Consider the following 20,624-nt stretch of genomic DNA (forward strand, 5'->3'; position numbering starts at 1 on the left):
GATCTAAGCATGTTTAACCTTTCTTATGTGTGTTTGATTGATTTGGATGGCTGGATTTGTTTTGTGTGGCCATGTTTGTGTGTTTTGGTTGCTGTTATTGTATGTTTGAGTGTTAGGGCTCATGGCTGGAGCTTTTGAGGTGTTGGATTCGTTCTCTGGGGAGTTGAGAGGCGATTTTAGGGTTTCTGCGGGATCGGTGTCGCTCGACACCAGTCTGGTGTCGCTCGACACCAAATTTCTAGACAGTTTTTCTGGACAGCGTGTATTTCGTGTCTTTTTATGCCTGGTTTGTTTGTTCTGGTTAATATGATACATGTTAGATTGGTTTAATATGCTTGTGTGTATAGCCCAGTGGATGGGAGGATCGCTTCACTGAGTATTTGTGATAATACTCACGCATCTCATTGTATTTGTGGTGCAGGTAAAGTGTGATCCGTGGAATCATGACGAGGAGAGGAGGATGATCTAGGGTCTCGGTTGTTATGTTTATGAATATGTTAATTGTTGTTGGAACCTGGTTTAGAGGCATGATAGGTTGCTGGTGTAAATTGTGGTTATTGAATGATTGATTAATTAATATTATGATTAATTGATGTTGGTTTAATATGTTTCCGCTGTGCATGATGATTTATTGTTGGGTTAATTCGGTTAGGTTAATTAGTAGGTATTGGACTATTAATTAATGAATTAAAAAAAAACGGGTCGGATCTTTTCAGTATATTTTATAGGAAAATTCCTACGAAATCCCTACCAATTCTAGTTTCTTAAGGGACATTTCTTACCAGTTTTTTCGTAGGAAAACGGTAAAAAACAAGCGTTTTTTACCAATTTTTTTTTTTTTCGCGGTAGGCAATTTAATGTGTATTTGTAGTGTATAACTAAAGTCACACCTCTCCGCCTTAGATCAGCAAGTGTCAAAAAAGGTGGATCATCCCAGCCATCGACATATTTGTTTGTCACGATGTAATCCAACTACAGCAAAAGAAAAGAAAAATAATACCACAACCAACTTGAATATCTGCATAAAATGCTCAAAGTTGTTCACAAGCTAGTTGAGTATTTTACCTTACACGCTTACAGTTTTTGTGACATTCAACCTTACGCTTACAATGTTAGTAGTATGAAGCACGTCAGGTTTCAAATGCAAGAGCACATAGCTACAATTACGCAAACATATAAAAGAAAGATCAAAACAACAAAGATAGTTTTAAGAACATCAGATACTTTAGATACATAAGGGATTTTCTAATAGTGAAAGTAAAATAGCATGGATCAGAAAATGAAGTTGTTAAAGTTATACTATTCCATGCTGCAAATAGCCAAAAGACCTATAAAGCTAAAGACAAGAGAGAGTCTATTTACTATATGTAACCAAAGATGAATGTAGTTTCACTTGCCTCTGTTCAGTAGCCAATAAGTTTCATGTGTGGAGTAAGTTCACTAGTATTGCTAAAGAATGACAATTAACTATATCTATCTATCAGAAAGTTTAAATTGATAGAACCTGATGAACATCATAAGCATGACCTCTCAGGAATCATTTCCACTGCCAAATCATACTCTGGTGTATGTAATCTAGAAAAAGGACAATGGTAAAAGTCAGATGAATTAAAAAAACACACTAATTATAACAATGTAGTTACCAATGATTAATACACTCGTCCTTCTCTGCTTCATAAGAAGTAAAATCAACATTATTTCTTATCAATGACACAATAAGTTTCTAGAATTTGACAGGATATATCAAGGATAGTGACGCTATTAAGACAACTAAGATAATAAGTTCTGCTATACTTACAAATCTCTTTGGCTTCAATGAGAACATCAACATCTTTCAAAGCACTTACCTGGAGCAAATCAAAATTAGTCAATACTATGGCTGGTCTATATTGCTCGAGAACATGCTTATAAGTTTAGACTCCATCCATTAGAAAGAGTATCTTCTCCGTAATACAAATTACATATATTGCTCACTTAATGAATTTGACCCCTCCAAAAAAAAAAAGCAAATTGAGAACAGCCTAACATACCTCATCACCATATAACCAGATCTTTGACAATTCAACTGTGTAAATAAAAGAGAAAGATATGTAAGTCGATGCAAACACATCAATGTAAACAGAAGAAAGAAGCTGGTAACTGAAAAGACAACCAAGGAAGGTGAAACTCAGAAGACAAAAGCTTCCTAGAAATCCTTCACAGTCCCTCGCAAAAGTAGCCACCATATTCGCCTGATAAGAAGAAACAAAAGCCAGATAAAAAAGAACTGACAAATCCATGAGACTATCAACATCTTACCTGACAAATTTTTGTGTCTCTCACTTGTGATTTTTCATAGTTATATCAACTGATTACAAACAAGTTTGAAACTTACTCTACACACAAAAAAAAAACAAAAAGGTTTGAAAAGCATATACCTGTCAAGAAGTCTGCTGCACTTGAAATCTACTCAAAGTCACATACCTGCAAAAAAAACAAAAAGGTTTGTTAGTTTTCATTTTACATGAATGTTATACTTACCTTGTTTGTGCATATTCTTTGTCTTACAACTTTTTAAAGTCGTTGAGCTAAACTTCTTTAGTGTGCTGGTTGTTTTTACCATCCAACAAGGCAACACGTCTCAAGTCTACACAATCTGCATATTTTTTTGGTCAAATATCTTTGTCTTAGACCTTTTTTAAGCTGTTGGTTTATTAGCTCTACTGTCTTGTCTTAATACTTGGCTAGACTTCATAAAGCCGTTGGTCTATTAGCTCTAAGTTCCTTGTCTTGTCTTAAAGACTTACTTTACTTGATATGTTGGTCGTTTTTTACCATCCAACCAGTCACAGTCTCGTCATAATACTTTAATCCGTTGGTCGTTTTTACCATCAAATAAATCGCAACTGGTCTCCTTACATGCATGCACTATCCATCCAAAAAGATCTGATTCAGTTCACAATTTGCCCGGAACAATGTCCTTAACTGCTTTATAATCTTATGCCTCCTTTGGCTTACAACTTCTTAAAGCTGTTGGTTTATAGCTCTTCTGTCTTGTCTTAATAGTTGGCTAGACTTCATCAACCCGTTGGTGTATTAGCTCTAAGCTCATTGTCTTGTCTTATAGACTTTTTTCCTTAATCTGTTGGTCGATTTTATAATCCAGCAAGTCACCGTCTCGTAATAATATCTCTTTAATCTGTTGGTCGTTTTTGACATCCAACAACTGGTCTCCTTACATGCATGCACTATCCATCCAAAATGATCTGATTCAGTTTACAGACTTGCTCGGAACAATGTCCTTAACTGCTTTATAATTTATGCCTCCTTTGTCTTACAACTTTTTAAAGCTGTTGGTTTATAGCTCTACTGTCTTGTCTTAATAGTTGGCTAGACTTCATTAAGCCGTTGGTGTATTAGCTCTAAGCTCATCCTTAATCTGTTGGTCAATTTTACCATCCAACAAGTCACCGTCTCGTCATAATATCTCTTTAATCCGTTGGTCGTTACTGGTTTCATTTCATGCATGCACTATCCATCCAAATAGATCTGATTCAGTTCACAAATTTGCTCGGAACAATGTCCTTAACTGCTTTATAATCTTATGCCTCCTTATACGCCGTTGGTCTATTTCCATAATATGTTGGTCGTTTTTACCATCCAACAAGTCACAATCTCTTCTTAAGATTTCTCTAATCGGCTGGTCATGTTTTTCCATCCAACAATGTCCGTAACGCCTCCTTTCAAGCAGTTGGTCTATTTCCATAATCTGTTGGTCGTTGTTACCATCCAACAAGTCACAACCTAGTCTTATGATTTCTTTAATCTCATTCCCTTTCTTTTGTCTTTTGTCTTTTGTCTTATATTCCCATTCTTTTATGTCTTTTGTTTTATATCTCATTCCCATTCAATGTCATTTAACTCCCAAAGCCGAGGGTACCAAACTTGAGAACTCTTTCATGTCTTTTGGTTCTTCCATGTCTTTTGTCTCAAATCTCATTCCCATTCTTTCATGTCTTAAAATCTCATTCCCATTCTTTTGTGTTCCAAAGCCGAGGGTACCAAACTTGACAACTCTTTTGTTCTTCATGTCTTTTGGTTTTGGTTCTTTCATGTCTTTTGGTTCTTCCATGTCTTTTGTCTCAAATCTCATTCCCATTCTTTTGTGTTCCAAAGCCGCGGGTACCAAACTTGAGAACTCTTTTGTTCTTTATGTCTTTTGTACTTTCATGTCTTTTGTAAATCTCATTCCCATTCAAAGTCATTTAACTCCCAAAGCCGAGGGTACCAAACTTGAGAACTCTTTGTTTCTTTCATGTCTTTTGGTTCTTCCATGTCTTTTGTCTCATATCTCATTCCCATTCTTTCATGTCTTAAATCTCATTCCCATTATTTTGTGTTCCAAAGCCGAGGGTACCAAACTTGAGAACTCTTTTGTTCTTTATGTCTTTTGTACTTTCATGTCTTTTGTAAATCTCATTCCCATTCTTTTGTCTTTTCACTCCCAAAGCCGAGGGTACCAAACTTGAGAACTCTTTGGTTCTTTCATGTCTTTTAGTTCTCATTCCCATTCCCATTCAAAGTCTTTCATGTCTTTCATGTCTTTTGGTTCTCATTCCCATTCCCATTCAAAGTCTTTGATGTCCTCTTTGTCTAAAATTTCATTCCAATTTAAAGCCATTTGACTCCCAAAGCCGTGGGTACCAAACTTGAGAACTTGGTTCTTTCATGTCTTTTGGTTTTTCCATGTCTTTTGTCTTAAATCTCTTTCCCATTCAAAGTCATTTGACTCCCAAAGCCGTGGGTACCAAACTTGAGAACTTGGTTCTTTCATGTCTTTTGCCTTAAATCTCTTTCCCATTCAAAGTCATTTGACTCCCAAAGCCGTGGGTACCAAACTTGAAAAACTCTTTAGATCTTTCATGTCTTTTGTCTTAAATCTCATTCCCATTCTTTTGTCTTTTGACTCCCAAAGCCGTGGGTACCAAACTTGAGAACTCTTTGGTTCTTTCATGTATTTTGCCTTAAATCTCTTTCCCATTCAAAGTCATTTAGATCTTTCATGTCTTTTGTCTTAAATCTCATTTCCATTCTTTTGTCTTTTGACTTCCAAAGCCGTGGGTACCAAACTTGAGAACTCTTTGGTTCTTTCATGTCTTTTGGTTCTTCCATGTCTTTTGCCTTAAATCTCTTTCCCATTCAAATTCATTTGACTCCCAAAGCCGTGGGTACCAAACTTGAGAACTCTTTGGTTCTTTTCTGTTTTTTTTTACTTATCAAGCCGTGTGATCATCCACCAAATCGAAACCTCTTTTCCAACTCGCAACATGCATGCACTACCAATCCCATAATTGTTTTACGTCTTTTGTCTTAAGACTTATCAACCCGTAGGTCATTCTCTTTCAATGTCATGTGACTCTTTATTTTTTCAAGCCGAGGGTACCAAAATGTGAGAACTCTTTGGTTCTTTTTTGCCTTCTGACTTATAAGCCATGGGATCATCCAACAAATCGAAACCTCTTTTCCAACTCGCAACAACCATGCACTACCAAGCCCACAGTTCACAATTTCTCTTTGGGACAATGTCCCCAAAATAGAATATGACAGAACACTATTAACATAAGTGTCTGCCTTTGATCTTTTTTGGGTTTTGAAAGAAAACAAAAAACGAAAAACATCAAAAACTAAAACCTCCAATATAAGAATCCGTAGACCAAGTAACCAAAACCAAAAACGGATCTGGATTCTTATTAAAGTGGATAATTCCTTTTTGTTTTAGGATCAAGAACACACAAAAAAAAAAAACCAAAAATCTGATCATAAATGGACTGATCAATTGTAAGACAGAGAACACACAAAATACAAAACCAAACCACAGGAAGAAAGAAAAACGGATAAGGCAGAGAAATACCTCGTCAAAGTGTAGACAAGCTTCATGGGTTAGACTCGAAACAAAATCTCCTTGAAACGTAGTTTAAGTACAGTACAATTAGTATGAGACAACGATCAGATAAAGAAACACGAAGAATATCAGATGAAGAAAACTAACAATAGATCACTTACCACAGATACAAAGTTGTAACTGTACATGTTTACTCGTTTGTGTGTCAACCAATAATCGAGAGATGGGCCTACTATCAACAGTATTGCAGCTTGGGCTGGAGCAGTATGACCCAGTAGGTTTAATGAGCTAAGCTTGTACTTTTGCTGTAGATAGTAGGTCCATACTGCAATCAAACAAAATAAACAGAGAAATTTGTGAAAATCTTAGTCTAAAGTTGGAACACGATAACGAAAGTTGAAAGTTATGTTACAAAAGCTCCACACAGTAACAAAAGCAGCAACGAAGCCTTTAGTGTTAACACTAACATCAGTAACAGTGCAAACACCAACACCAACAAGAACAAGTCCTATGCTAAGTTTAGTGTCTCTTGAGTAGCGAAATCTTATCTAACACTACTTCCAACAAGCACGATACAGGAATCTAACAAACAAAAGAGAAGTGACAAGATAACACCATTCAAAAATCAACAACAAGGAACGTTATATCTTATTAAATTGAATGATTCTTTTTTTTGTTGTTGGATCAAGAACACAAAAAAAAAAAAGAATCTTGATTCCAAAATCACAATGATACATAAGTCAATTACTTACATAACATTAAATCTGATCATAAATAGACTGATCAATTGTACTGCAGAGAACACACGAATTATAAAACCAAAGCACAGGCAAAAAAAAATCTAATTACAGAACAATTAGTATCAGACAACGACCAGATGAAGAAACACGAAGATAGATAAAGATGAAGAAAACTAACCAATGAACACCGAGGAGGAAGATGAAGAAACCAAGCCGTCGATTAAAATAGTTTGGTGCCTCACTAGATCTGTACCAACACAAGAACAATTAGTAACTTCCGCAAACCCTAAAAAAAAGAAGAGGATCGGAGGAAGAACCTTAACGAAATCACCACGAGGAAGAAGAACCCCAAAAAATTGTAATAGTTTCGTGCCTAAATCAAACAAGAATCGAAACCCTAGATCACTACAAACATATATAAAACGATTACACAAAAACTTATATAAATTTGTGATACAGAGAGAAGTTGAAAATACTTACTAATCTTCAGATTATTTCACATGAATCTCCTCAACAATCGTCGAAGCCTTCTTCTTTCGAAACACCAGAAGAAGAAGAGAGAAGTTTCTTTTAGGAAGAAATAAAAAAATGTAAAATTTTGTTTTGTGACAAATAATGTGATATTGCTTTCTTCATATATATCGTTGCGGTCTTGATGTAACGCGTTTCAATAACGGCTATAATTAAACATGGATTGACCGTTGATTCATCAAATACTTCAATCGGACGGTTGAGCTCTTTTCCACGATTAATAGTTTTTTTTTTGAATTGGTAAAACAAACGCAAACAAAATAAAATAGCGTTTTGCTAAACGGTCATATAAGCCCAATAAGGCCCATTAATTTAAAATTCAAAATTATTTTCGCTGAAGAAAACACGTTCGGAACTGACCAAAAATAAACCCTAACAGCAACACTTGAATTCTCCTCAGACACCAGTCTCAGCGACCACGACGACAACATCTTCTTCTTTTCTTTTTTCTTGGAAGCATAGGTAATCTCTCGTTAACCTGTGACGTGTCTCTCTGTTTTCTCATATTTGGTATTGTAACTATTGTTCTGTTCTTGCGTTCTGAGAAATTAGAACAAGTTGAATTGCGGTTAGGTCGAAATCGAACCGGGTTATGTCCGGTTAAATAGATTTGACCAAAACTGTAATAAAATTCTTTAAACCCTAGTTTCTTCTTCATCCGTCGACACTACTCTTCTTCCTCCTCTTTGTTTCCCGGTGCGATTTCTTTTCTTGTTTTGAGATTTTAGGTTTTCGTTATTTTGGTGATTCTCTCATTCTATTGATGATATGGATACTTATCGAGTCTTTTAATTCGGACTTCGGCTGTCTTGTTTTTGTTAACCATTAATGGTTTTGATTGCAGGTGGACTTATCAGGAGTGGTGTGTGTTAACAAATGGGTGCCAAAGGTTCGATTTTTATTTAGTTCAAGATTCATATTGTGTTTTGAGTTTGATTGATTTGAGATTGATTAACACTTTTGAGTTTGATTGATATAGCAATGGTTCAGAAGAGTGATAAAAAGCGTGGGAAGAAGTTGAAATCTAAGAAAGCAGAACCTGAGGAGCATGAGGACAGTATTGAAGAATTGAATGTAGATGATGATATAGAAACGGATCAGAAGAGCGATAAGAAGCGCAAGAAGAAGGTGAAATCTAAGAAAGCTGAAGCTGAGGAGCATGAAGAACAGCTTAAGAGGCTTCAAGAAACTGTGAGTCATCTTTGTTACATGTTTGTAAACTAGTTATATGAGTGGAAACTTGAGTTTTAACTCTTCTTTGTCCGCAGCAAGCTGAGTTTTTTGAGTATATGAAAGAGCATGATGCAGAGCTTCTTAAGTTTGATGCTACTGAAATCGAGGTGAGTTTGTAGATTGTATGTGTTAAACTTTGTGATGCGATTCCATTTGTGTTGGAAGCTTTTGTCTTAGTGATTTACAATGTGTAGGATGATGCTGATGTTGAACCTGATACTGACGTGGAAGACGGTGAAAAGAAAAGTGATGAGGAAACCCCAAATCTGGAAATTGCAAAGAAAGTGAATGTGCAGAAAACAATTACATTGGCGATGGTTGAATCATGGCGTGAGTCCATCCAGAAAGATGGGAAGCTAGGTTCTGTGCGTTCTATCTTGAGAGCTTATAGAACTGCCTGTCACTATGGTGATGATACTGGGGATGATCAAACGACCAAGTTTAGCGTTATGTCTAGCGCTGTGTTTAATGAGATAATGATCTTTGTTCTGAATGAAATGGACGGGATTCTTCGTAAGTTGTTAAGGTTTCCTGAAGATACTAGAGGAACAAAAGAGACTGTATTGGACCTGACAAACACTAGGCCGTGGAAGAACTATAATCATTTAGTTAAGTCATATCTTGGAAATTCTCTTCATGTTCTGAACCAGATGACTGACACAGGAATGATAACCTTTACTCTGCGCCGTCTAAAGCACTCCTCAGTTTTTCTAGCTGCTTTCCCGAGCCTCCTTAGGAAATATATAAAGGTGTGTTGGAGCAAAATAGTATCATGTGCATGTTTCTTTACGGTCCTTTCTTTGCTCACTGCACTGCTCTTCTTTTATCTAGGTTGCACTTCATTTTTGGGGAACTGGTAGTGGCTCACTCCCTGTTGTTTCCTTGTTGTTCCTGAGAGATTTGTGCATACGCCTTGGATCTGACTGTGTGGATGACTGCATCAAGGGAATGTACAAAGCATATGTGTTGAATTGCCAGTTTGTGAATGCTGATAAATTGCGGCATATATTTTTTCTTGGTAACTGCTTCATTGAGCTTCTCGGTACAGATATCTCTGCATCATATCAGCACGCGTTTGTCTTCATAAGGCAATTAGCAATGATTCTGCGTGAAGCGCTTAACACAAAAACAAAAGTACTTTCTCAATAATCTTCATAAATTGAGTTCTTCTGCCAACAGTTATGTGTTTTGAAAAGTTATTGTTACCTCTTATTTACATTTGGTTGTTTTTCCAGGAAGCATTTCGGAAAGTGTATCAATGGAAATTCATACATTGCCTTGAGCTTTGGACGGGAGCCGTTTGTGCCTACAGCTCTCAGGCTGAACTCAGGCCAGTTGCCTATCCACTAGCCCAAATAATAACTGGTGTAGCACGACTCGTTCCCACTGCTCGCTACATTCCCCTTAGAATAAGATGTGTTCGTATGCTAAACCGGATAGCTGCTTCAACTGGTACCTTTATACCCGTTTCAATGCTTCTTGTGGACATGTTAGAGATGAAGGAACTCAATAGGCCTCCCACCGGAGGTGTTGGCAAAGGTGTAGATTTACGAACACTACTGAAGGTAAAAACTTACTTGGATGGGTCTTTTATAAAGAGAAAATGATAAATTTTATCCTGCAAATTAACCATTTTGAATATTGAAATCTCTTGCTAGGTAAGTAAACCAGCAGTGAAGACACGAGCATTTCAGGAGGCATGTGTTTATTCTGTAGTGGAGGAGCTTGTGGAGCATTTGTCTCAGTGGAGTTGTTCCGTTGCTTTCTTTGAACTGTCATTTATTCCGACTATAAGGCTACGTAGCTTTTGCAAGTCCACTAAAGCTGAGAGGTTTAGGAAAGAAATGAAACAACTCATTAGCCAGGTACTTCATAAACGAAAAGAAATGGATTATATGATGTATCTTGTACTTGCAATAAACGAACTGACTATATTGAATTTTTTCTTGATGACTCCTTCAATCTCTCTTGCTTATTATATTCTTCTTTGCTTTTCAGATTGAAGCTACCTCAGAGTTTGTCAACAAAAAGAGAGCTTCGATTAAGTTTCTACCCAATGATCTTGCTGCTGGATCATTCCTTGAGGTTTAGTAACTCATATCTCTTGATCCATCTGAATATTTGCTGTTTTTCCACTAGTCTGTGAACTCTTACTGCAATCCTTAAAAAAGATCGATGGATACTACAAAGTTGTTATTGATTACAAATTTACAGATCACATGATTATTCCAAAATCATTGCAACGCATATAAACATGGCTTCATGATTTTTGGGTCTTCTTTGTTCAGGATGAGAAGAAGGCAGGAAAAAGCCCTCTATTGCAATATGCTGAAATTATCCGCCAAAGAGCCCAGCAAAGAAACGAATCGCTGGTGGAATCAGAGTGCGTTACATTCCTCTAGACAGTGATCACTTTGTATTCTTCTTATGACTGTGACTGCTACTAATAACCCGTTTGGTTTCTCTAGTGTTATTGTGGGAGAGAACTCAGCCGTCTTTGGGAAAAACATACCAAGCAGTGATGATGAAGATGATGAAGATAAGATTGAAAAGGGTGCTGCAGCTTTCAATTCTTCATGGTTACCTGGAAGTGACTCCAAGTATGTCTTTCTACCTCTTGAAATCAACATATATCAGGATTTCATATGGTAAATCACAGTGTTGTGTTGTAAATTATGGTTTGAATAAGGGTTGCTCCTGCAAAATCAACTCCCCAAATACAGCAATATTTAGATTGGGACTCTATTTTAAAGTACTTTGGATAGTTACGGGTGGCTCGATTAACTCGGGGAATGTAGATAGGAACCTAAAATCTGGTTGTCTCTTATGCATATAATGTCGAACTTTATCTAGCCGTTGTGCTATATAACTTAAAGCAAATGTGGTTGACAGAGAGAAAGAGCCGGAGGAAGAGAAGACTAAGAAGAAGAAAAGGAAGAGAGGTGGTAAGAGTAAATCAGAGAAAAAGCAGGACGAGGATGGTGCAGGAGAAGATGACGTTGTGGAGGATTTTGTGTTGAGTTCTGATGAAGAGGAGGATGATCTGTTTGATATAGGAGAAGACAAAGATGATGAGGAGGATGCAGCACACGAGATTGCAGATCCTGAGACAAAGACGTCTAATAAGAAGAAGACTAAGGGCACTTATAAGACCTGGCATAAGGCTTACAAGAAGACCAAGAAGAAGAAGGCACGTGTAGCTTAGTTTTTTTTTTGTATCTTCTTTTTGATTCTCCGAGGTTACTTTTCCGGATGTTTACCAAACAACAAAATTTTGGGAAAAAGAAAAGCTAATATTCCAAACTCAATGATTGTACTGAAATTGTTTTCATCGTCATCAGAAAGCTTTATGTTCGACAATGGTTTTTTGATGTGCATTACGCAAATGCACCAAGTGAAACTTTTACTATAGACGGCTGCTTCAGTGATACTGACATCAATGCGAACCAGGAGGGATGGAGGACTGGTTTCTTCATTAGCGTTGCAGGCCAGCTTTGATGTAAGCTGCGTAAAGATCCCTGTGTTTCAAAACAGTAGATTGCTAGTTATTATCAAAAGTATAGTGTAAATACTTAATACTTACGGTGTTTCGCATAAAACAAACTTACATGGAGTCCTTGATTGCATCTATGGCAGCTTGAGCTGGAAGGAAAGCTTCAACGTCGACTTTCTTGTTCTCGTTCTTCTTGTCTAAAAGTTGTTTGTTAAGTGAAAACTGAAACTAAAGCACAAGCCAACACAAAATTTCGAGTTAGATGAAATGTATGGATGTTATTTTGTGGATACAGTCCTCGAAGAAGCGGCGGATTTCAGCTAGACGGTGAGGGGGAAGCTCATTCAGTTCTCTGTAGTGACGGAACTCAGGATCATCAGCACATACTGCAATTATCTTGTCGTCTTTTTCACCCTGCAAGTTTCAGAACAAGGTGATTCATGGCTTCTTACAAGTATTACATGACATGGAAATAGAATTGGGTTCAAGGGTTGTTGTTACCTGATCAATCATAGGCATTAGACCAATAGCACGGGCACGGAGGAATGATCCGGTTAGCACAGGCTCCTGAACAATAATTTATCTCAAGTTAGTTATTTCACTGCCTATTTTCATCAAGTTTGCATGACCATAAAAGCTAAAAAGAGGAGAGAGAAAGCACCTGCATCAGCACCAGGACATCTATAGGATCACTGTCTTCACAGATAGTTCGAGGTATAAAACCATAGTTGTGGGGGTACACAATGGATGAGTAGAGAACACGGTCAACCTAGATAGGAAAAAGATTCAGTGGTCAGATTTTTTCCTTTTATGATGAAGAATGTTTAGGTGGAAATGCGTATAATGAGGCTTGATGATGCATATAACCGTATACTTAAACAAGAATATGAGGGATCAGAAGACATGTATATCTACTCAATCAAGCAATCAGGTTTATATGATGCACTCAGAGACTGCCAAAGAACACTGTACCTTAATAAGGCCACTGTTCTTGTCAAGCTCGTACTTAACCTTGCCACCTTTGCTAATTTCAACAACCTGACAAAGAGTTCAAGCTCGTTTATTAATCATAGGATCACCAGAAAGTGATGTCTCAAATTGATGTGGAGGAAAATGCATACGCAGTTGAAAACAGTAGGAGCTTCCGGACCTGAAAGATTCAACAAACAAACACTCACATCAAAGAATGAACGTTTAGTCATCCACACAAACATGATTGATCACAGCGACATGAATGGCTTTGACTCACATCACATGACTATAAAGGTAAGGATACATGTCACTTATATGAATCAATCAGAAATAAATTTCATGTATCACAAGATTAGCGTACCAATCTCCAAGTCATGCCAAGGATGTGCAGCAGCTTGGCGGTGAGTGAAGGCTGCAAAATTTCTCTCATTCAGGGTAACATTAGGGTTCTTGAGAGGGAAAGCATAGCCCTTGGCGCTTCCTTCATCCTTGTTATCAGCCATATCGAATGTCCACTAAAACTTGCAAACAAAAGGAGAGTCATTCAATCATATACCAAACTCAAAACAAATTCCTCACTAATGAAACTAATTAACCAATCATATTCTCCAAATAGCAAATCCAAGAAGAGAAATGAAGCAAACATACCAATCCACGATTATTCACTGTTCTAATGCAACTCTGTAACCATCTTAAGCAACAATCTAACAACGTGAGAGGCTGAATGTATCAGAGAAACACGAAGAACACAGATCCATCCTCGATTTCTTGATTTACACAAATCAAACACTCGAATCACCCAACTACTGTAACCTGTACTAAGCTATCAAATCGGAAAACCCCAAACTAATCCAAAACAAAACAACTAAATCAATAGATTGATCATCAATCAGCGAAGAACAATCCAAGTTCCCAGCGCTCAAAACGAAACAGACAAGAAAGAAATGAAAAAGAAACGCAAAATCAAACGAAACCGATCCGATTCAACAAGCAGCGATCACAATCAAGCACCACTAACACCAGAAGATAAACAAAACAAGACCTAATCGACGGATTTCGAAACGAAAACAAACGAGAGAGAAGAAGAAGAAGATGATCTTACGAATGCAATTTCAAGCTTCAATCGCGAGAACCCGTAACGTTTTTTTTTTCCTTCGTATTGAAGAAAACAAACAAGATTGTGCAGTTACAGTAAAGAGAGTATTCGTGTGAGTGTGAGTTCTTATGGCGCTTCTTTATGGGACGTTGGAGGAAGGAAGGAAGGAGACGATGACGTCACCTTTTTTTTGTCCTTGGTAATTGTACATCGTCAATTGTACGATGAATCTCGTCCGTTGAATTTGAAAAGGCCAAAATGGATCCTACGGTGGTAATGTTTAATATGTGTGTTGTACCTTTTAATTGAAGGGAAAAAGAAAAAGCGACGACACTAATGTACCAAAAAAGTATCCGAATGACAAATTGTTATATTACACGTGTCCTGAAAATTAGGCATCTTTCTTTCAGTTAATTCCTTATTTTATTTTAGTCTGTTTTTATTTTTGGCAACACATTTTTTTTCCTTTTTCTGTTTTTCTTAGGATAAAGAGATGGATTTATATCACTCATTCTTTTTTTTTTTTTTAATTGTTAATATCAAGGAGATATTTTTCATTACAAATTGTAAATTTTCGTTTTGGTCTAGGAAAATAGTTATCAAGGTTGATGATGTCTCAAACTAATTATATGTCTTCTACGGACTAGATATATATTTGATATGTTAAGTTTCTTATTTAGAAAAAGAAATTATTCTAAAAAAAAAATCCAAGAATGCTCGAAGATTCGGATCCGCAAGTCCATGATAAGTGATAACTACCAAAATGCACTTTACCAAAACATAGCTGAATACGTGAATATCACCATATTTGGTTTTGAGGGTTAACTCATAGGTTCAAAAATCAATGCAGAGAAGAACAAAGCGTTAGGCAGCAAAAGAAAAATATCGTAAGACCATGGGCATTGACAGGTCCCATGGCAGTCCCCCAAATTTTTAAGAAAAAAAAAAAAAGATTTTTTGTGTGCGGGTCGTTTTTTTAAATGGGACTGTCCCTCTTCCATTCGCGGGCCCCACTGACACGTGGCGGCCCGCGATTGGATAATCTTTTTTTTGTTTTTTTTCTTTTTTAAATTCTGTAAAAAGAAAAAAAAAAAATTTGGGACCAGAAATCGGTCCCTCAGATGCACATGCCCTAAGGCTAACCACAAAAACCTGTTTTATATAGATGTGAGCATCGAGCAGTAGTTCTGGTGACTGTCAACTAGAGAAAAAGTTAAAACTTCGGTTAAGGTCACAGAAAACAACAAAAAGATTCCGGTTTTGGATTCTTTCAACGTTTGGTCGGGCTTGTACACTACTATATATCGAATGGACCACTGCCAAGATAAATGTCAAGAATTCAAGATTCCTTTTTCTCCTACCCTACCCTGTGTCAAAAGTACAGTGGGCTTTAAAATATCTTAAGAAGCCCAAATATCATTAGAAGCCCAACATGATAAACAAAAATAAAGCCTTTTAGTTTCCCGGTGAGCATCTAAAAGCGTGACACGTGTCTTTTCTTCTCCCCCCACGTCATTGAGGTTTCTTCATCTTTCAGGAAAAAACCGAGCAAACGACTTTAATACGAATTAAGAAAACTTCAGACGAAACTGAGAAAAATTCAATTTAATTGGTTCAAATTCATCCTAAGTTGACTCGATTTCTCTCGGAAAGTTTCGTTTTTGAATCGATTTCTGAAGATTTGATTTTGAGATTATTAGTTGTGATTAGGGCTTTAGCCAGTTTTTGAGGTGAATTTACTACAATTTCCATGGAAGACGAACCAGGAAGCGAAAGTGAAGGAGACACCATAGTAGCTTCACCACTTGCTAAATGGAGAATCGAATTCTCGAGATCGTTTCAGAATTACATTGACAGATCTGCTCCTAACCTTGTTCGAAGATGGCTTGTGACTTTACTCGCTGCTGTGATCTATATCTATAGGGTTTACTATGTTTATGGTTACTTCGTAATCTCTTATGGTTTAGCTACTTACATCTTAAACCTCTTGATTGGTTTCCTCTCCCCTAAGGTTGATCCTGAGCTTGAAGCTTTGGATCCTGATTCTTTGCCTACTGATGATTCTGATGAGTATAAGCCTTTTGTTCGTCGTCTTCCTGAGTTCAAATTCTGGTAAAAATTTCTCTTTTTACTTTGATTATGGATGGTCTGATTCATGGGTTTGACTTCTCTGATGAAAAGTTTGTGTTTTTTTGCCAATCTTATTCAAGTTCAGGTAAATTTCGTAGTTTGGACATCTTACCAATCTTGTTATGTAACTGATTCTTGTGAGATCTTATTTAGGTTTGAATTGTATTGTACGAATCTTAGTTCTGCTTTAGGGTTTGAATTCTCATGATAGTTTTGTGTTTTTCTTATTGACAATGTTGATTCAGGTATGCAGCGACTAAGGCCTTTGTTGTTGCATTTGTGATGACTTTCTTCTCATTCTTGGATGTACCTGTGTTCTGGCCCATCTTGTTGTGTTACTGGTTGGTTCTGTATTCTCTTACTATGAAACGCTTAATTGTGCACATGTTCAAGTATAGATACTTCCCTTTCGACGTTAGAAAGCCCTTAAAGCTGTTCAAGATGCTTGCTGATAGTGTCCTGTCCTTTTTAAGAATCAAGGTAAATTCTGTAATGGGTGATTTTTATTCGATGTGTTTTGGATATTAGTCTTGAAATCTCTGGTTTTGAAAGTTAGATTGATGAACATAGACTGTGTTGATGATTTTGACAGAGGGATGATGGTGGAAATGATGCTCCAAGTAGCAGCAATTCATCTCATGGAAATGAAAAACAGGATTAGATATGAACCTGATCTGTACGTGTTGGGAGGCGAAGCACACGAAAAAGATACGAACTAAGAAGAGAAGAATATCAAGTAAATTGTACTTTAGGCCTGCTGGTGAACTAGGAAAACAAAGTTCTTGCAGCTTAATAGAAGTAAGAAATCTCTTTGATGTTTGAGTAATCTCTTGCAATTTTCTGGTTTTCCATTGTAATGTGTAACACTGTATTTACAATTATACGTTTAAATAGATTTGGGAAATCACAGGTATGAATGAAAAAGCGTTCTTGACTATATCAGGACTGTGGATTCTAATTCTACTGTCGAGAAAAACTAATCACACAATGCTGTCTTGACAGCCTCCAAATACCTCGTTTGCACTGGTCCAAATCCTAGTCATGTGTATGTTTTATACTAGTTTTTCTTGTTAAGTGTGTTGATTTTCATATCAGGAGGACTCATTTGTTTGTTAATTTAGATCACAATGATTGAATGTTGACTATATCATCAGAATGTCAGGTACTGCAGTGACTGTTTATACATATGATGTCAGGGCCAATTTACTTGCATCTTTTGCTTTTAGATTCCATGAACTCAAAAGTTTTCAGGTGTTGTCTGGCTAATGAATCTGATATAATCTCTATTTTGTAAAGTTACTCACAGTACTGCATAAAGGCTTAACGAATCTGATATAATCTCTATTTTGTTTTCACTGATCTTCTGATGTTGTACTAGATTGTTGTAGTGAGTTAATAGCAGGTTTCTAAGAAAGGGACTTGTCCAAACATTTTCATTTTAGTCCACAATTGTCCAATGAAACACAAACAGAAAAGAACTGAAACTGTAAGATCTTGCAACCATACAGTATTACAGTACGAAGTTTTAGTTCAGTAGTGTGGTTTAGTTACAGTTATCTCGGTTCATCAAGTCCTAAACCACTGTCAAAATCCAAGATGAAATAATTGTTTCTCTTTACGAAACCATTTTCAAGATTAAACCGGATAAACCTGATGACCAAAAATAAAAATAAAAAACTAAACCGGATAAACCACCTTTAACCGAAGGTTACTTTGAAAATCTTCTTTTGTATAATAATTTGTAGTTTGTAGTCGAGTACAGGCTGGATTATGAAGTTATATTTGTAACGGATCTTTTGTTTCGAGAGAGATCTGATTTTTTTTTTTTTTTTTCAAAATTTGAATCCTCCATATAACGGAAGGGCCGTATAAAGAAGAAGTCCCTCCCGTTAACAAATATCTTTCAATTATTTCTCTGAAACCCTAAAATTCCTCTTCTCCCAAATCGTCTGTAGAAGTTGAGTTTCTGCTTTCTTTTCTTTTTCTACCGATCAAACATTACTATCGATTCTAAGGTCAGTTACTCGAGAGATCATACTCCTGGATTTAAGGTTTACAAATTTTAATTCTGTTTTACAAATTTTGTTTCTCTGTTATATGATTCGACTATCAAACAATTAGGGTTACGTCGATTGATCAGATTACGAATTTCGTTTTCCTGTTTCTTGATTCAATTATCAAATATTTAGGTTTCGTCGATCAGATTACGAGATTCTCTGTTACTTGATTCGATTCTCAAATAGTTAGGGTTCGTCGATTGATTTGCTTACGAATGAAAAATTTTGGGTTCCGTCGATTTATTTGTTGTTTATGAATTGTGTTTCTCTATTACTTGATTCGACTGTTTTTTAATTTATCCCCAATTCAATTGTTTGTTTCTATGACAGTTCAGTGATTTGTTTGGTTTGGTTTTGACAGGACGATAAGGCCATAAGGGTTTCTTCACCAATCATCGTGAACGTGGTGGTGGCTAGTAAATCAAAGATAAAAATGGTTTCGTGCTCCTCTGTTTTCAGGTTAAATATGTTCTATGTGTTTCTGATCTGATACTTCTCTTGTTCGTGTGCTTTGTCTTTTTTTTGGATGTTACGTACATATCTCGTTTTAGGTCTTCTTTACTTGAAGAAAAGAGGCATGTGTCTGCAGTAGACACAATAAATTTGATTGAATGTTAGTTTGCTCCACCATATCAATTCAATTTAGGTTTCTCTGTCTAGTTTCCTAATTTCTTGTGTTTACTAGAATTTTTGGTTTTACTTATAACGAAGCTTCTGAAATTTAATATAGATTGGCGTGGAACTATATGTGAAGCTCATTGTGGAGAATATGCTTTGTGTAATAGAATCTAGCTGATACAAACCTGGTCAAGTTAGCTCTTGATGAAGAAAGTGGTGAGTTTTCTTGCGAATTATCATTGCTGAACTATGTGTTCCTTTTTTTTTCTTTTTCTTTTGTGTGTCTTGGTGTGTTATGGTTCTGTCATTCTTACTAATTTCAGAATCAAACTAACCTTGAAATACTATATTATTACTAATCAAGGATACGACTTTTAGGTATGTTAATACACACAAAGTAAGGATGTTAGTTTTTTCCAAATATGTTGTCTATAATCATTTTTCTTCTTGCTCTTTTAGTTTTGCTCTTTGTACTTTGCATGATCTGTCATGTTTTAAGGTTAGATTTGTTCTGCATCTATGTGTTTCTGATCTGATATTTCTCTTGTTCGTATGGTTTACTTTTTTTTTGGATGTTACGTACATATCGTTTTAAGTCTTGTTTGCTTGAATAAAAGAGACATGTGTCCGCAGTAGACACAATAAAATTTGATTTTGACTGTTAGTTTACTCCACTATTTCAATTCAATATAGGATTATCTGTCTAGTTTTTCTAATTTCTTGTGTGTTACTAGAATTTTTGGGTTAAATCATAACGAAGCTTCTGAAATTTGATATAGGTTGGCGTGGAACTATATGTGAAGCTCATTGTGGAGAATATGCTTAGTCTAATAGAGTCTGTCTGATGAAGAATGTGGTGAGTTAGCTCTTAATGAAGTTTGTGGTGAGTTTTCTTGCGAATTATCATTGCTGAACTATGTGTTCCTTTTTTTTTTGTGTATTGGTGTGTTACGGTTCTGTTATACTTACCAGTTTCATTCATACATACATTCATGCATTCATACATACATGCATGCATTCATGCATTCATTCATACATACATACATACATACATGCATTCATACATACATACATACATACATACATGCATTCATTCATGCATTCATACATACATACATACATGCATTCATTCATGCATACATACATGTATTCATTCATGCATACATACATACATTCATTCATGCATTCATACATGCATATATGGATACTTGTATTCTTGTTTTTTTTTCACATTTATATTGCTTCTCATTTGGGAAAGCATAACAAAGATCAACTATGTATGGAAATCCCATGGATGAAGTGTGGTAATTATTCGCTTTCCTTCTATTTCATTGACTTCTCACCTCACCCTTAATATTGTATGTGGCAGTAATATGCAGCTTATCTAATTAAATGTGCAACTTCTTGCTCAATTGCCTGAGTTTTTGTGTTAATTCGCAGACACTAGTTATCAAATTGCAGATATAAAGACTTGAGCCTCTGCTATGAAGTGCCCTGCTGCTCTCTGCGAAGCAATTGTTCTGGATTTATTTTCGAGAGGGTTTGTACTGGTTCAGTAAATTTTCTTTAACTTTTATCTTAATTTGATCACAATGATGATTCATGGCTTTTGTTTGTAGCTTTACATAAACGTGAAAGAGCACAAGGATCCCAAGTTTCTTAGTGAAGGCTTGTTATGGATGGGTTATGATGTTGATGACTTAAGTGTCTCACTGTTGAAACTTAAGGTTTTGAACATTTTTCTACTTAGATATTCCCGGGCTCTCGACTTCCCTGCTTTTCTTAACTGCAATATCTACTTTTTTTTTTTTTGACAAAATTTGTTTTTTCTGTCCATTTGACAGAATTTGATAGATTCTTGGTAATGATGCTA

General features: G+C 36.2%; 3 protein-coding genes and 2 long non-coding RNA genes across 6 annotated transcripts; 3 read left to right on the forward strand and 2 right to left on the reverse strand.

Annotated features, from left to right (window-relative positions):
- Window positions 1-687: 687 nt before the first annotated feature.
- Window positions 688-7,210, reverse strand: LOC111831685. Its single transcript, XR_002834799.1, has 11 exons — window positions 7,102-7,210; window positions 6,939-7,026; window positions 6,800-6,868; window positions 6,043-6,206; window positions 2,548-5,940; window positions 2,418-2,463; window positions 2,153-2,231; window positions 2,031-2,065; window positions 1,799-1,847; window positions 1,066-1,575; window positions 688-972 (listed from the first exon to the last, which is right to left on the reverse strand). It is a non-coding gene; the product is annotated as an uncharacterized LOC111831685 (long non-coding RNA).
- A 323-nt stretch (window positions 7,211-7,533) lies between these two features.
- On the forward strand, window positions 7,534-11,707 carry LOC17893238 (nucleolar complex protein 2 homolog). Of its 2 annotated transcripts, none has more exons than XM_006300001.2 (12): window positions 7,534-7,614; window positions 7,997-8,041; window positions 8,132-8,343; window positions 8,421-8,492; window positions 8,580-9,134; window positions 9,217-9,519; window positions 9,621-9,950; window positions 10,044-10,250; window positions 10,384-10,470; window positions 10,674-10,768; window positions 10,854-10,985; window positions 11,278-11,707. In XM_006300001.2, the coding sequence occupies exons 2-12, from the start codon at window positions 8,029-8,031 to the stop codon at window positions 11,588-11,590; spliced, it is 2,319 nt and encodes a 772-aa protein (XP_006300063.2). In that variant the 5' UTR covers window positions 7,534-7,614; window positions 7,997-8,028; the 3' UTR covers window positions 11,591-11,707. The 2 variants fall into 2 exon arrangements, with proteins under 2 accessions (XP_006300063.2, XP_023641543.1); XM_023785775.1 differs by lacking the exon at window positions 7,534-7,614 and adding an exon at window positions 7,871-7,895.
- Window positions 11,708-11,762: 55 nt separating this feature from the next.
- On the reverse strand, window positions 11,763-14,066 carry LOC17892620 (soluble inorganic pyrophosphatase 2). Its single transcript, XM_006298458.2, has 9 exons — window positions 13,953-14,066; window positions 13,212-13,365; window positions 13,000-13,028; window positions 12,851-12,916; window positions 12,540-12,647; window positions 12,380-12,445; window positions 12,172-12,292; window positions 11,994-12,075; window positions 11,763-11,903 (listed from the first exon to the last, which is right to left on the reverse strand). Exons 2-9 carry the CDS (start codon window positions 13,351-13,353, stop codon window positions 11,861-11,863), a joined length of 657 nt encoding a protein of 218 aa, XP_006298520.1. The 5' UTR covers window positions 13,354-13,365; window positions 13,953-14,066; the 3' UTR covers window positions 11,763-11,860.
- Window positions 14,067-15,503: 1,437 nt separating this feature from the next.
- On the forward strand, window positions 15,504-17,015 carry LOC17891967 (protein RER1D). Its single transcript, XM_006298445.2, has 3 exons — window positions 15,504-16,058; window positions 16,322-16,556; window positions 16,669-17,015. Exons 1-3 carry the CDS (start codon window positions 15,697-15,699, stop codon window positions 16,735-16,737), a joined length of 666 nt encoding a protein of 221 aa, XP_006298507.1. The 5' UTR covers window positions 15,504-15,696; the 3' UTR covers window positions 16,738-17,015.
- An 860-nt stretch (window positions 17,016-17,875) lies between these two features.
- LOC111831451 lies at window positions 17,876-19,802 on the forward strand. The gene is made up of 4 exons (XR_002834602.1): window positions 17,876-18,091; window positions 18,495-18,592; window positions 18,864-18,967; window positions 19,531-19,802. It is a non-coding gene; the product is annotated as an uncharacterized LOC111831451 (long non-coding RNA).
- Window positions 19,803-20,624: the final 822 nt, after the last annotated feature.

This window comes from Capsella rubella, unplaced genomic scaffold (assembly GCF_000375325.1).
Source record: "Capsella rubella cultivar Monte Gargano unplaced genomic scaffold, Caprub1_0 scaffold_3, whole genome shotgun sequence".
Classification (NCBI taxonomy): Eukaryota; Viridiplantae; Streptophyta; class Magnoliopsida; order Brassicales; family Brassicaceae; genus Capsella; species Capsella rubella.